The 16,670-nt window shown below is 54.0% G+C and overlaps 1 protein-coding gene across 1 annotated transcript in view; it reads left to right on the forward strand.

The window, feature by feature from the left end:
• The window catches only part of Dnah17 (dynein axonemal heavy chain 17), a 133,233-nt gene that overhangs the window by 16,273 nt on the left and 100,290 nt on the right, over window positions 1-16,670 (forward strand). The window contains exons 13-21 of the mRNA XM_004655235.2: window positions 1,374-1,520; window positions 2,879-2,987; window positions 3,780-3,883; window positions 5,082-5,222; window positions 10,069-10,212; window positions 10,992-11,174; window positions 13,897-14,151; window positions 15,267-15,436; window positions 15,965-16,187. Of these exons, the coding sequence (XP_004655292.2) occupies window positions 1,374-1,520; window positions 2,879-2,987; window positions 3,780-3,883; window positions 5,082-5,222; window positions 10,069-10,212; window positions 10,992-11,174; window positions 13,897-14,151; window positions 15,267-15,436; window positions 15,965-16,187 (1,476 nt within the window). The remainder of the gene's footprint in view (window positions 1-1,373; window positions 1,521-2,878; window positions 2,988-3,779; window positions 3,884-5,081; window positions 5,223-10,068; window positions 10,213-10,991; window positions 11,175-13,896; window positions 14,152-15,266; window positions 15,437-15,964; window positions 16,188-16,670) is intronic.

Below are 16,670 nucleotides of genomic sequence, written 5' to 3' on the forward strand. Positions count from 1 at the left end.
CTTCGTGAAACTTATCTGGTAGAGGAGGGGAGGAAAAAGGGAGGGAAGGAGGAAGGAGCAGAGAGAGGAGAGAAGATGACCATTCAGCATGCACTAGAGGTAAAGAACAAGACACATCAGAGGTGACCTCAGGTACCTGAGGGAAAGGAAGAGGGAGAGCAGGTACAGAGGAAGCAGTGGGGTGGAGGAGCCGGGCAGGAGCAGTTTTAGGTGTGAGCAGAGACTTGCCTGCCGAGGTGAGAGAATGGGCCATGGAGGACGTGGGAAGAAGCGATTCAGAGTAGAGCCAACAAGGAAAGCCTGGGGGTGTGTGCACCTGGCGCGTCACAGAAGTAACAAGGAGACCAAGGGGCCAGTGCGAGTGGTCCAAGGGGATGTGGGGGACGACATGGTGAGAAAGTCTCATGGTTTGGGCTGGAGAGATGGCTTAGTGGTTAAGGCGCTTGTCTGCAAAGCGAAAGGACCCAGGTTCGACTCCTCAGGATCCACGTAAGCCAGATGCATAAGGGGGCGCACATATCTGGTGTTTGTTTGCAGTGGCTGGGGCCCTAGTGTGCTCATTCTCTGTCTCTCTCTCTCTCTCTACCTGTCTATTCCTGTATCTCTCTCTCAAATAAATAAATTAAAATAGGGCTGGAGAGGTAGCTTAGCAGTTAAGGCATTTGCCCACAAAGCCAAAGGATCCCAGTTCAACTCTTGAGGACCTGTGTTAGCCAGATGCACAAGAAGGTGCACGCATCTGGAGTTCATTTGCAGTGGCTGGAGGCCCTGGTGTGCCCAGCCTCTCTCTCTCTCTCTCTCTCTCTCTCCTTCTTTCTCTCTCTCAGATAAATAAATAGAATATATTTTAGAAAATAAAAAGACCCTGGTAATGGTGAGCAGGGCAGTCTGGCACCAAATCAAGAGGCTTTCAGGTGCCCGGAAAGTGGGAGTGGTCAAGCAGCTGGAAGATGAGGTCACATGACCAGTGGGTATGGCAACATGGAGGACTCTGAGATCTTGGGGACAACTTCAGGACAAGCCGTACTGGGAGTGACAGTCCTGTCATTGACTTCCTGGTTTATAAACAGTGGGATGAGGGGAAGGGGAAGGCTAGTTGCCCAACCCACGGGAGGCCCTCAATGAAGCCTCCCCCTGTTCAGCGTGAGGGCCAGGAGGGAAGAGGACAGAGCTGAGCGTGAGGAAGATGTTCGCCCACAGCGACGCTGCCAGCACGCTCTGGCTCAGGACCGTGGGTAGCGTGGAGGCATCCAGAAACGGCCAGCAAGCACTGTCTCCCACCCGCTCCCTGGCTGCGTCAACCCGCGAGTGGCAACGGGTCAATGGTTGAGGTGACCTTCTGACACGTTCCTTGGTCTTCTTTGGCCATTTAGTTGGTGGCAGTCCTGAGAGAAGTGAAGTATTTGAACTTCCAGCAGCAGAAAGAGATTCCAAGCAGCGCCGAGAAGCTCTTCTCAGACAATGAAACCTTCCGGAAGTTTGTGGGCAACTTGGAGCTCATTGTTGGCTGGTATAACGAGGTGAGTTGGTGCACCCTTGTGTGGTTCTGTTGTTTGCCAAGTTTCGGTTCTCCTTTAGGGCAAACGATGGTGCCACAGGACAGAATAAACAAGTGTATCTTAATATGCAAATGGAGTTTGGGCCACTCTTCATTATTCGTGCAACAGAGGCAGACACAATGGTGAAACCCAAAGCACTTGATGATGGAAACTGTTGAGCTCTGGCTTCGTTGCACAATTTGTTACAGACACTTTACTCGCCTAGATATATTTTGGATAATATCAAGGACATTCCATGTCACCTTCATTACTCCCGTTAACATGGGGGAGGGGAAGGTGCTTCAGGAATCCAGACTGGGAAGGCATACCTCCCAGTGGATGATGGTGAAGGAAGCTGTGGGTGAGGGGTCTGGAGAGGTGGCGGTCCACCCTCAGATCTGCAGTTTGAGAATTTCTGAGTCCCCTCACCCACGCTTAAAAACTGGTCTGGGGAGATGGCTCAGTAGCTTTAGCTTATAAATGTATAAGCTTACAAACTGCTTGCTTATAAACTGAGCTGGCGAGAAACAAGAGTCGCAGTCATCAATCAGCTTTGGGGACCATTCCTTCTAATGACAGGGCTGTTTGCTCAGAACACCTCCTTCCTGGCAGGAGAAGCAGGCGGGAGCCTGGGAAGAGCCAGTGGGGCACAGTGGGTGGGCTATGCTGCTGCCTTCCTTCCCAGCTTGCTGTCTCTTACATGCCCCGCCCACAGGTGGGGAAAAGCCAGTGTTATGTTTTGGAGCTTCACTGTCCTTCAAAGGCCTCTAGCCTGTGGTACTGTTGCAGTCAGGTTCACATTGCTGGTGGAAATCACCCAACCAAGAGCAGGGGAAAAAAAGGTTTATGTTGGCTTATAGGCTTGAGGGGGAAGCTCCATGATGGCAGGGAAAATGATGGCATGAGTGGAGGCTGGCTAGGTCTCCCTAGCCAAAATCAGGTGGACAGTAGCAATAGGAGAGTGCGCCAAACACTGTCCAGGGGAAACTGGCTATAACACCCATAAACCCGCCCCCCAACAATACACTGCCTCTAGGAAGCGTTGGTTCCCAAATCTCTATCAGCTGGGAGCCTAGCATTCAGAATACCTAAGTTTATGGGGGACACCTGAATCAAACCACCACAGGTACTGTTGGGAGGCGTGGGACCTTCAGGACCTTCAGGGACCCAACAAGAGTCAGGCCACTAAGGACCTGGCCCCTTCCTTTCTCCGTTCTGGTTCCTGGCTCCCACGAAGTGCGCACTCTCTCCGCCTCACCCTCCCACCACCACAGCGTCCACCTCAGCACGGGCCCCATTGCCTTGCCCCCCCCCCCAACAGTGCGGTCTTCGTCTTGTAGATAAAGAGAACCGTGATGGAAGTGGAGTTTCCACTGATAAAGTCAGAACTGGAAGCAATTGACGTCCGACTGCTGACTGCCGAGACTACATTGTTCTGGAATGGGGAAGGTACCAGGGGCTACCTTCATCCTGAGGGGTCGAATCTGCATGGTGCCCTCAGACCCCTGCAGTGACTAGAGCTGTGGCCCCTGTACTGGCCATAGCTTCGGTCCACTTGCTGGCCCAATCCCACAAAGGGCTGTCCTCACAGAACTGGGCCAAGACCCCTCAGAGCTGCCAAGGCTCCACAGTTTTGTAACGGGGCCCCTGGAGGCCTGGTGCTCCTTGTGTCTCCCAAGTGCACATAGCCACGTCGGCAAAGCAGATGCTGTCTCCCCCGCACAGTCAGAAGAGGAAGAGAGTGCAGGCATGAGTCTCCTTCCTCCCTCCATCCCATCAGACAGGAAATCTCGATTGCCACTGTATGACCCTCCTTGGCATGTTACCTCTAGGAAGTCACATGATTTCTTCTGCTCCCTTGTAGAACAGGATACAGAACACCCCCTGCCCCAGAAGCTTGGTTACAAGGCTAAGCCAAAAAAGAGTTTCCAGGGGCTGGAAAATTGGCTTAACGGTTGAGGCATTTGCCTGCAAAGCCTAAGGACCCAGGTTCAATTCCCCAGCACCCACATAAGCCAGATGCACAAGGTGGCATGTGTCTGGAGTGAGTTCATTTGCAGTGGCTGGAGGGCCCAGTGCGCCCATTCTCTCTCTTTCTATCTGCCTCTTCCTCTCTCCCTCTTTCTCAAGCAAATAAATAAATAAATAATTTAAAAATATAAATTCTTTAAAAAAAAAAAGAGTCTCCTCTATTCCAGCTCTGTCCTTGCATATGATTCCCTAATTTTTATACCATTTCAGATGTGTTTCAATATATTCAAGAGATGCGGGAAATTCTCTATAACCTGCAGAACAGGATGCAAAAAGCCAAGCAAAACATAGAGGGGATCACCCAGGCCATGAAGGTGAGCAAAACATAGAGGGGATCACCCAGGCCATGCAGTTGAGTGCGCCTCAGAGGACACCGCAGGGCCTACAGGGTCCCGAGGCCCTGGGGCCCACACACAGGTCTGTGGCAAGGCCACCATCTAGTGCTCTGGACCAGCACAGTGAGGTAAGTGTGGTCCCAAGGCAGAATGAGCCTAGTTTCTCTGCAGAATTACTTCCACTTCAATTCTTTTTGAGAACTTTATTGTATGAATATATTGTATATTGGTCATATTCCCTCCGGTTATACTGTTATGGTCCCCCTCCCCCACCCTCATTCCACTGAGGAGCCCTCCTTAGTGGGGTTAATGGTGTTCACTGTGAGGTCATGAATGTGCCCGCCATTGCCGTGTGTGGTAGAGGGGGAGGGTCAGTGCCTCAGAGCACACTTTCCCATCCTGTGGCTCTTACAATCTTTCCTCCCCTCTTTTGCAACATTCTCTTATGGTGTGTTAGAAGTCTTCTTTAGTGTTGAGCTCTCTGCAGCCTCTGGATTTTCTGCTTTGATGAGTTTTTGAGTCTCCTCAGTGTCTACTGCCATCTCCCTCCATTCTGTTCCATGCTTTTGAGCTTAGCAAACAGGCCCACAGGGCCCAACTACAAGAGCCGGGCACGAGGAACATGGGGCAGGAAGACTGGCTGAAGGAATATGGATTCCACAGAACCCACGTAAACAGCTGGGCCTGGCCATGCGTGTTTGTGAGCCAGTTCTGTGGGGGTAGAGACTGGAGAAACACTGGGGCTTGTGAAGACAGCAAACTCTGGAATTAGTGAAGAGACTTTACACAGACACACACACGAAAAATAAATAAAGGTGGATGGCACCAGAGGGTGACACTGTCAAGGCTGTCCTCTCACCTCCACATGCACACAATCATCTGCACATGTACCTAGACACACATGCACCACCCACATACACACAGCAACAACAAAACATGAGTGGTCCACAAAAAACATTGCTCACTGCCATTTTGCTTTTTTGGATTCAGTTTTCATTTGAATGGCACACTCATTCCCTCAAGGAATTACCACAGGAACTTAAACACAAGCGTGCGCAAACTCCAATTCCAGATCAGCAAAGACAGAAAGAATCCCACGCCAGAGCACGGGGAGATGGGGCAAGACCAGGTGTATTGTTTCCACAACAGCCATTCAGGCTCCCACATCTCCTTCCAGGACTGGTCGGCCAACCCCTTGTTTGAGAGGAAAGACAACAAAAAGGAGGCTCTATTGGACCTGGATGGAAGGGTGGCCAACCTGAACAAGCGTTACACAGCTGTCAAGGACGCCGGTGTGAGAATCCAAGCTATGGTTGCGGTAAGGAGATGCCTGGGGGCCTGTTGATATCACTTGTCTTTCTCAGAGGGTGGGGGAGAAAAAAAAAAAAGGAAGATCTAGAGATCTGGTAGAAATGATGGATGAGGGCTGAAGAGATGGCTTAGCAATTAAGGCACTTGCCTGCAAAGCCAAAGGACCACCATTCGATTTCCCAGGACCCATGTAAACCAGATGCACAAGGTAGTGCAAATGCATCTGGAGTTCGTTTGCAGTGGCTGGAGGCCCTGGTGCATCCATTCTCTCTCTCTCTCTCTCTCTCTCTCTCTCTCTCTCTCTCTCTCTTTCTCTCTCTCTCACTCTCTGCCTCTTTCTCTCAAATAAATAAATAAAAATATTTAGCCAGGTGTGGTGGTGCACACCTTTAATCCCAGCACTTGGGAGGCAGAGGTAGGAGGATTGCCGTGAGTTCAAGGCCACCCTGAGACTACATAGTGAACTCCAGGTCAGCCTGGACCAGAGGGAGGCCCTACCTTGGAAAACCAATATATTATATATATGTGTATTTTTATATGTATTATATGTAAATATATGTATTTTTAGAAAATGATGGATGATAGATGTTTTAGTGGTCACAAAAATCTATTACTTTTCATCTATGACAGCCTTACCCTGGGCTGGGAAGATGGCTCGGCCGTTAAAGGCACTTGCTCGCAAAGCCTGCTGGCCTGGGTTCAATTCCCCAGAACCCATGTAAAGCCAGATGCACATGTGATACATGCACCTAGAGTTCATCTGCAGTGGCAAGAGGCCCTGACATGCCTGTACATAAGAGGCTCTGGCATGCCCATATGTTTTCTCTCTCTCTCTCTCTCTCACACACACACATACACATTCATAAATAATAAATAGATAAAACTTATAAACAGCCTAACTCTAAAATAGCTGGCTTTCCTCACAGTGTGCTTTGAAGCCCGGTGCTCCTTGTTTATCTGTTTGTTCTCTGTTCTAAGGGAACCAGAGTCCCACCCCGTGTGGTAGAATTATCAAACTAGGCCAGCAAATCTTGTTTTCTTGGGACAAGCTGTGTGCCTGTCTGTGTACATCCTTTGTGGGTTTCCCACCCCCAAGTAAGGGCAGGAAATAGTTAACAAGTGAACACTGAGGACCCTGACACGTGTGTGCAAGGTGATGGTGACTCACACATCTTGATGGGTATAATGGGGCAACATGCCTGGCTTGCCAATTATAACATTCCTGTAATGTTCCTTTTGGCAGTAGCCTTAGCAGCCAGTGGGCCTGTGTCCCTGCTGGCCTCTTCTGTCTGCACATTGGCAAGGACAATGCACAATGCTGGCCTGGCATTGCTGAGGCTCTGCCTAGACCCTGGATGTCACAGGGTTTTCCTGACTCCAGTACTTGGCCATCTAGCTGGCATATGGGCCTGACCCCAGTACAGTGCGGAAGACAGGCTGTGCATTAGCTTGGAAAGGAAAAAGTTCTGCTTGAGCCCAAGATATTTTCAGCACAGTCTGGGGCTTCCTGGTGCACAGTACGAAAGCAATAGCATGGGCTTTAATGAAGGTCGCAGTGGCCCACCGGGGCATGGTCTACTGGCTGTTCTTGGAATCACCCCATTGTTTTGAAAGCTGTCACTCCAATGGCACAACTTGGCTGGGCCAAAACCTATTCTGCCTCATCTCCAGGTTATCTCCTGTCCCCCTTGGCCATAGGTCCAGAAGGTCCCAATGGGGGTGGGAAGAGCAGATAAGCGAGTTAAACTGCAAAAAATGCTACTAAATATGGTTAAGCAGTTGTTTACACTCTCAGAAGTGTTGCATGCACATGAGAGAGAGAAAGAGAGAGAGAAGGAATCTGCTTCTGAGCACAAGGGTCCTGGCTGAGCAGAGGGGGCTGGCGAGGCAGATGCCAGGGAGCCAGGATGATCTGACTCGCCTGTTCCGGTGACACAGCCCTGCCTGTCTCTCGGCTTTGCTCATCTACTGTGCCAGCTACGTGAGCCGCTCTTTCTGGCTTACCCTCAAGTTCTTCTCTGTCTCCTCTACCTGCAGATCCAGACTGGGTTATACTCATCTCTGTGTCCCCTGTAGAATTCAGTGTCTTAGACTTACCCACGCATCCACCCACCCTCCCATCCATTCATCATCCATCTATCCACCCACTCATCCCTTCCTCATTATCCATGCACCCATCCCCCTCATCCATCCACCACCCATCCATCCACCACCCATCCATCCATCCACCCATCCATCCATCCACCCATCCATCCACCACCCATCCATCCATCCACCCATCCATCCATCCACCCATCCATCCACCACCCATCCATCCACCACCCATCCATCCACCACCCATCCATCCACCACCCATCCATCCATCCACCCATCCATCCATCCACCCATCCATCCACCACCCATCCATCCATCCACCCATCCATCCACCACCCATCCATCCATCCACCCATCCATCCATCCACCCATCCATCCACCACCCATCCATCCATCCACCCATCCATCCACCACCCATCCATCCACCACCCATCCATCCACCACCCATCCATCCACCACCCATCCATCCATCCACCCATCCATCCATCCACCCATCCATCCACCACCCATCCATCCACCACCCATCCATCCATCCACCCATCCATCCACCACCCATCCATCCACCACCCATCCATCCACCACCCATCCATCCACCACCCATCCATCCACCACCCATCCATCCATCCACCCATCCATCCACCACCCATCCATCCACCACCCATCCATCCACCACCCATCCATCCACCACCCATCCATCCATCCACCCATCCATCCACCACCCATCCATCCATCCACCCATCCATCCACCACCCATCCATCCACCACCCATCCATCCACCACCCATCCATCCACCACCCATCCATCCACCACCCATCCATCCACCACCCATCCATCCATCCACCCATCCATCCATCCACCCATCCATCCATCCACCCATCCATCCACCACCCATCCATCCACCACCCATCCATCCACCACCCATCCATCCATCCACCCATCCATCCACCACCCATCCATCCATCCACCCATCCATCCACCACCCATCCATCCACCACCCATCCATCCACCACCCATCCATCCACCACCCATCCATCCATCCACCCATCCATCCACCACCCATCCATCCACCACCCATCCATCCACCACCCATCCATCCACCACCCATCCATCCACCACCCATCCATCCACCACCCATCCATCCATCCACCCATCCATCCATCCACCCATCCATCCACCACCCATCCATCCACCACCCATCCATCCACCACCCATCCATCCATCCACCCATCCATCCATCCACCCATCCATCCACCACCCATCCATCCATCCACCCATCCATCCACCACCCATCCATCCACCACCCATCCATCCACCACCCATCCATCCACCACCCATCCATCCACCACCCATCCATCCACCACCCATCCATCCACCACCCATCCATCCACCACCCATCCATCCACCACCCATCCATCCATCCACCCATCCATCCATCCACCCATCCATCCACCACCCATCCATCCACCACCCATCCATCCACCACCCATCCATCCATCCACCCATCCATCCATCCACCCATCCATCCACCACCCATCCATCCATCCACCCATCCATCCACCACCCATCCATCCACCACCCATCCATCCATCCACCCATCCATCCATCCACCCATCCATCCACCACCCATCCATCCACCACCCATCCATCCACCACCCATCCATCCATCCACCCATCCATCCATCCACCCATCCATCCACCACCCATCCATCCATCCACCCATCCATCCACCACCCATCCATCCACCACCCATCCATCCATCCACCCATCCATCCACCACCCATCCATCCACCACCCATCCATCCACCACCCATCCATCCATCCACCCATCCATCCATCCACCCATCCATCCACCACCCATCCATCCACCACCCATCCATCCACCACCCATCCATCCACCACCCATCCATCCACCACCCATCCATCCATCCACCCATCCATCCACCACCCATCCATCCACCACCCATCCATCCATCCACCCATCCATCCATCCACCCATCCATCCACCACCCATCCATCCACCACCCATCCATCCATCCACCCATCCATCCATCCACCCATCCATCCACCACCCATCCATCCACCACCCATCCATCCACCACCCATCCATCCATCCACCCATCCATCCACCACCCAGTAATGCCTTCACCAGTTCCATCCTAGACATATTGCCGGTGCTGGGGGCACAATGGCAAAAAGGTTAGCCCATTCTTATTCTCAAGGAGCTGGGCATCAAAGTCAAATAACATAATCTAGACTTGTCACCTTTGTCACCACGGCATAACTAGCAGCTTGCTGAAGGAAATATAGGTGAAGGGAGGGATGGGAACCAAGCTGATGGACGGTGGGTGCTCATGGAGGGCCTCTATGGGGAGATGGTGTTTGCGCTGAAACCTAACAGATTAGAAGGCGCACTGCAGGAATGGGGGAGCCACCTGGGCAAAGCCCTACTGCAGGAAAGAGCCCAGCTCATTCAAGAAGCTCAAAGCAGCCAGGCGTGGTGGCACATGCCTTTAACCCCAGCACTCCGGAGGCAGAGGTAGGAGGATCGCCATGAGTTCAACGCAACTCTGAGACTACATAGTGAATTCCAGGTCAGCCTGGGCTGGAGTGAGACCCTACCTGGAAAAAAAGAAAAGAAAAGAAACTCAAAGCAGACCCACAGGTGTAGAACAGGGGTGAGCCAGAGAGTCGGAATGAGCCGGAAAAGGGCCAACAGATAAGCAGTGCCATGAAAGCCGACTGGCTACTTCTGTGCCCAGGAAAACGCTGAGCTGTTCCGAGCAGACACGAGCAGCCAGTCCTGGAAGGACTACGTCAACTACATTGACAACGTGGTCTTAGACGAGTTTGACCATTTCATCCACAAATCTCTGCGGTACCTAACGGACAACATGACGATGGATGTAAGTTACCAGTATGAAATCTGTGTGTGTGTGTGTGTGTGTGTGTGTGTGTGTGTGTGTGTGTGCCTGTGCGTGAGAGAGAAGGAGGTGTGTGTGAAAGGGCTCTGTGTGTATAAGAGAGACAAGTAGAGTAAGTGTGTAAGAGCAGGTGCCCATGCCTCAGAGCATGTGTGGAGGTCAGAGGAGGACCGTGGTCTTTGTCCTCCACTTGGTCTGAGGTAGGGTCTCTTGTTTGCCGCTGTGTTTGCCAGATTAGCTGGCCCACAGGTTTCCAGGAATTCTCCTTTCTCCGGCCCCCATCTTGCCATAGTTGCGCTGGAGTGACAGGCTTGCACTACTGCATCCACACCTATAGGGGCACCTACACTGCACACACATGAGCACTGATGTGCACGTGCACAAGTGCGCGCGCACACACACACACACACACACGCACACGCACACGCACACACACACTATGATTCCTTGATAGCTAAATTCCCAGGAAGTCCTTGTCATAAGCATCCCTGTGGCAGGAGCTCTGGATCCGTGTTCAGGAATGCCTGATGGATCCAGTGCCCCCTACCTTGCAGCCCCGCCATGGCCGTCCAGGAGTGGACAGAGCCACGTGCAATCTTGGATCACAAGGACTCATCCAGAGCTGCTGCGCATGCTGTCCACACAAGAACCGGAGAGGCAGGCAGCTGCCATCTCTCTATCCTGTCAAACGGTGACCCTGGTTTGAGGCACCACACCTGGCACCCCACCGGAAGCACTGACTCCACACTGCTTCCTTTCAGGAGAGCATCGCACCCCTGTTTGAGATCCGCATGGAGCTGGATGAGGAAGGGCTGACCTTCAACCCGTCGCTAGAGATAGGCGAAGAGGATGGCTTCTTGACGCTGATCGAGGGCTTGATCAACGACATCTACAATGTGGCCAGGCTCATTCCCCGGCTGGCCAAGGGCAGGATGAACTACAAGGTCGGTTTGGGCTTGTGACCACCACACTGCGTTTCCCCGCACGGGAGTCAGTTGCTCTTCTGGCTTGTAATGGCCTTTCAACTCCGCAGTGCCTGCGTGGTCAACTGCTCATGGCGATGGCTCAGTACGGGCTAAGTGGGTTTAACCCTGCAGTGCCTCCAGGACTGCAGACCTGCTTTTTCTCTTTACTCACAAATCCGTCCTTCCAAAATGGCTTCTGCTAAGTGACACGCCTGGGTTTCATCCCCCAGCACATACTCAGGATTCTGACAAAGGTGTCTCCCGCCACCTCCCACACCCATCTGCTCCAAGTGCATTGAACGCCGAACTGGGTCAGATCCCGGGCGATGGAGTCTGGGAAAGCGTTGGAGCAGGCATGCTGGCTGGAACATCTGTTAGTACACTAATAAAACATAAATCAGGGAAGGCCTCAGTGTCTCTCCCACACCGGAGTCCTCTGAGGGGTTCTGCCCCTCCGTGCTACATCCGGGACACTGTCCGGAGCAGTCACTACACGCCTGTCAAGTGGGTCAGTGTTTAAATATGGCCTCACTTGTGTAAGCACACAGAAGCCAGCTGTTAGGAACTTCCCTGGGCTGAGGCGGGAGCAAAGCCAGGAGGTGTGGGCGGGCTGTGGTGTCACAGGGTTCCCCTGTTGGAAGCATTACGGCAGACATGGGCTGTGTGTAATGACAAGTAAATGCAGAGCGCTGCTCTCTTCTCTCAGGAAGGGAAGGCCAGGTGTGCGCGGGTCTGTGAGTGTCTGCCCAACACTGCTCCTGAGAGTGGGCCCGGTTCTCCAGGCCCCCCTCGTGAGGAGAGGAGATGGCTTGTGGTTTCTTGGCCCCAAGGTGACACATCCAGTGGACACACCAATTGGTCCTAGACTTCAGCACCCGTTTACCACCAGTGGCACAGACCCAAGACAAGCACGTGCCCTCCAGACTCACCCAAGTGTCACAAGAGCCGGCCGATACTGAGACCCAAGAGGCGCCATAGGCAGGGCTGCCCCCTGCCCCAGGTATTCTGGGGCACCCAGACAGGCCATTGTAGATCCGAAGGGCTCATTGCCCAGGTCTCTCCAGAGTCCAACACCAGCGCCTAGTGGCGGGAGATGGTGACAGGGTCAGGCACCCGGACAGCTGGGCCATAGCCACTTACCAAGTGCCATGCACGCTACGTGGTGTCAGAATGCAAGAGGGGCCTCAGAAGGGACACTGACAATCAGACCAGAGGAGGAGAGGTCAGGACAAAGAGGGACGACATTGAAACAGCAGACCTAGCTAGGGCAACCCTGCAGGGGCGACCCAAGAACAATGGGCCCCTGGGCAGTGGCCTCTGCCCACCCACTGCAGGCCAGACGACAGCCCCTCCCCCTCCCCCCACCTCAGCCCATCCTCAGCTTAGGTCCTGCTTGGGAAAAATGAAAGAGAGAGAAGAGAAACTACAGAACCAACCAACTCCTGGGACTGACCACATCTTGCATCCAGAAACACTGTGGTTAGCCTAAAATCCCATGGAGCAGAGGGCGCTGTGAGTGGGACAGTCTGTGCTGGCTGGCTCTGGCCTCACTCTGGCCTCTGTCCTGAGCCAGGCGCAGCTATGGGCCTCCTGCCCTTCTGAGCCTACGCCAGCTTGCTCTCGAGCCTCCCTCTGCCCTCACATCTCAGCTGCTCCAAGCTTCCGTGTACATAAGAACCCTGCCGCTCGTGACATGGTGACAACCTCTGCTTCCTCCAAACAGCCCCATCCAGGTCACTGTGCCACACTCCTGGTTGTCACCTGGTTCTCTCGTCTCTCTGCTGTCCCTCCAGGGGTTCCCCAAACATGCCCCAGCTGCTGCCCATTTTGCAGCATTGTGTGGCTGGCCCCAGCTCTCCCCAGAGCTCTGTCCCCGTCTGGGGAGTGTTGACTGCTTTAGGAGAGAGCTCCCACTGGCCGGAGCTAATGGGAGCACTCCACCGTCCTGACCATGGTGATGGACTCCTGTTTGACCTGGGACCCAACTCGGCCTCAAAAGTCAGACTCAGGGGGCTGGAGAGATGGCTCAGTGGCTAAGGCACTTGCCTGCAAAGCCTAGGGACTCATGTTTGACTCCAGATCCCACGTAAGCCAGATGCACAAAGGTAAGGCAAGCACAAGGTCACACATGCCTACTAGGCGGCGCAAGCATCTGGCGTTTTATTGCAGTGACTGAGACCCTGGCACACCCATTCTCTTTCTCTCTCTTTCTGTCTCTCATTCTCTCTAAAGTAAAAAAAAAAAAAAAAAAAAATTAAAAATTAAAAAAAATTAGTCAGACTCGGGGTCTGGAGAGATGGTTCCGGGGATAAAGCACACAACTCTGAGCCCCTGACTCCAGATCCCAGAGCCTGTGTAAAAACCAGAAGCCGTGGCCGGCGTCTACCCAGTGTGGCCACAGAGGGAAGGGGAAGTGCAGACCGTAACGCTCCCCAGAAGGTCTTGAGAATGGTCAGCATTCCTGTCGATGTCCCCATGTCCCCCAGCACGTGGCACTCAGCATGAATGAGTCTACACACAAGTCGCCTCGGGGCGCCCCAGACCAGGGCAGCAGCAGCCCGTGCCCCAGGACACCCCGCTTCCATCTGCAATGCTGAGCGTCGCTTTCCCCAACAGAAAGCCGTTCTCCTGGGCTGGGGGAAAATCTGTCCCCCCGCCCACGGCAACTGTCCTACCTGCTGTCCCTCTCTTGTCCCTCCAGTCGGACCTAGAGGACATGGCAGAGCTCATAGAGATGAGGGACGAGCTGTCCAACCTGGTCATCGGTGCCATGAAGGAGGCCGAGGAGTACGAGGATTCCTTTGAGAAGTACTCCTACCTCTGGGTGGACGACCTCCAAGAGTTCATGAAGAACTTCCTAATTTTTGGACACGCACCTACCGCTGAAGAACTGGACGCCAGGACAGATGAAACCATCCCTAAGATACCACCGACCCTGGCTCAGTTCCAGCAGCAGGTAGGCGCTCTCCTGGCCTCTTCCTCTCCTGGATCCTCCAGGAGGGGACCCGTGGACGTCCTGATGAAAAGCCGGTGTGACCTGACCAGAGGTGTGGGTTTCACTGTTCCGAGTGGGCGAGGCCAAGGGAGCTGGCAAGGCACTGCCACGGGAGGACGTTTTCTCCCAGGACGAGGGGTACCCTGTGCCACATTCAACCATGCGGACGAGCGCCAGGCTGGCGGGAAGCAGAGGGAGCGAGAATAGCCTGCAGGGGGTGTGACATGGTATATGTGTGTCACCGTGTGGTGTTACGTGCGGAGTCTGCACCTGTGTGTGCCCTTGCGGGCCCCCTACGCTCACCTCCAGTGGCTGGTGGCTACAGTAGAACACCGAGCGTCCTATTCCATTGCTTGATACAAGCCTTGTCCAGGCAGCAAGCGGGCCCAGGGCTGGCGGTGTGAGCAACATCAGTGGACTCAGGCTCAGGGCTCCATCCTGAGCCGGCTGCCACCTGACCTTGGTGTGAATAAGACAGGGAAACACCATTCCTCAGTGTAAGATCCCAAGCGAGCCCAATCGTTGGAGGCCTGGGCCCTGACCAGTGCTGGACAAGGGGGACTCCGTGTCTCTGGAAAACAGTCACTGTGGAGGGCCAGGCCAGTGAGGGCTCTGATGTCAGAACACCAAGGAAGACAGAAAAGAAAACAGGGAAACCATTACCGTGGGAATCTCCAGTTTGGTTCCTAGGGGTGGTGAGAAAGAGTCCTGCTCAAGTGAGAATGGCCACATCCCACAAGGCAGGGGACAGCTGGTGGCATTAGGCGGCTCTAGGATGAGTCACGAGTCCGTCTCTCTTGAAGACTGGCTCTTGAAGCCTTTGTCTTTCCCAGCCCCAGAGGACGGCTGCATTGCCAGTCTTGCCCTTCTTAGAAAGACTGTCCTCTCCTGGGGGTGAACCTGGGGGGGCTGGAGGGAGCCCTGGGTGTTGGGACAAGGGAAAACAGCTTGTAGTCTTGGCTGCCCTGGAGCTGCGTCCTGGGCTAGCCCTCGGAGCTTGACAGGAGGCAGTGCCCCGCCCAAGCTGTCTTGGACCCCATGGTGGGACCGACAGGGCCCCCGGCTGTGTCTGGCAGATCGACTCCTACGAGAAGCTGTACGAGGAGGTGACCAAATGCGAGAACTCCAAGGTGTTCCTGGGCTGGCTGCAGTGCGACTGCCGCCCGTTCAAGCAGGCCCTGCTGAACACCATCAAGCGCTGGAGCTTCCTGTTCAAGCGGCACCTCAGCAACCACGTCATCAACAGGTGAGCCGCACGCGCCCCCCCCCGCCCCCGTGTGCCAACTCACCTGGGGGTGGGGGGGCGCATGCAAGGAACACGGGAGAGTGGCCTCCTGCTGACCTGTGCGGCTTTGCCAGGAGCCCTGTCCAGGGCAGGTGTGGGTGAAGGTCAGGTTTGGAGAGGCATCGCCATACCCAGATTGCTTCCAGCAGAAGGGGGTTCACCTGGCTGAGTGTTTCTTCATCCACCCTGTGGATTAAGTGCGTGGTGACCAGGCACCGGACGCTGAGCAAGTCTTAGGGAGTTTGGGGTCTGGCAGGAGGAACAGTAGAACCAAAGTCCACTGCAGCAGGTCCTCCAGCTGTGTCTGTCTGGGCTCTGAACTGAGGAGGTATGGGTGGCATCCGAGCTTAAGGAGCCAGAAGGGCCCAGCAGCTGTCCCTTCACAGGTGGGGTCTTGAATGACAGCCCAGTGTCCTCAATGAGTCTGTCCCCTCTGACACTGAGGCAACATCCAAAGTGGGGCCCACACAGGGAGCTCTTGCCCTACAGCCTTGCCGAGCTGGAAGAGTTCATGAACGTCACGCGGACGGGCCTAAAGAAGCCACTCCAGGAGGGGGACTATGATGGGCTCGTGGAGATGATGGGGCACTTGATGAAGGTCAAGGACAGGCAGGCGGCAACAGACAGCATGTTCGAGCCCCTGAAGCAGACCATTGAGTTGCTCAAGACCTATGGAGAGGAGATGCCGGAGGAGATCTACCTGAAGCTGCAGGTGGGTGCGGTGACCACGCAGCCCTGGCAGAGGCCAAGCGAGGCCCAGCCGTCACAGGTGTAAGAAGTGGTCACTGCTGGCTGGACATCTGCTAGACTCTGGGACCCAAGGGCTAGTGAAGCAAGAGAAGGAAGGAGGCTTCCTAGAGAATAAGGTGACTGTAGGTGGTTCCCAATTCTGGGAAAATCCCGTGGATTGCTTTGTTGGGTTAAGACTGCCTCCGTGGGCTGGGGAGGTGGCCCAGTGCTTAAAGGTGCTTGCTTGCAAAGCCTGACAGCCCAGGTCTGATTCTAGAACCTCTGTAAACCTAGATGCAGCAAAATGTCCTGAGCACTTGCACAGAAACACGCACACACACGTGCACACTTCTCTCTCTCTCTTTCAAATAAATAAATAAAAATAAAAATAACTTTGGGGGGGGGGTTTTGAGGTAGGGCCTTACTCTAGCTCAGGCTTACCTGGAATTCACTATGGAGTCTCAGG

Source organism: Jaculus jaculus, chromosome 9 (genome assembly GCF_020740685.1).
Source record: "Jaculus jaculus isolate mJacJac1 chromosome 9, mJacJac1.mat.Y.cur, whole genome shotgun sequence".
Lineage (NCBI taxonomy): Eukaryota > Metazoa > Chordata > Mammalia > Rodentia > Dipodidae > Jaculus > Jaculus jaculus.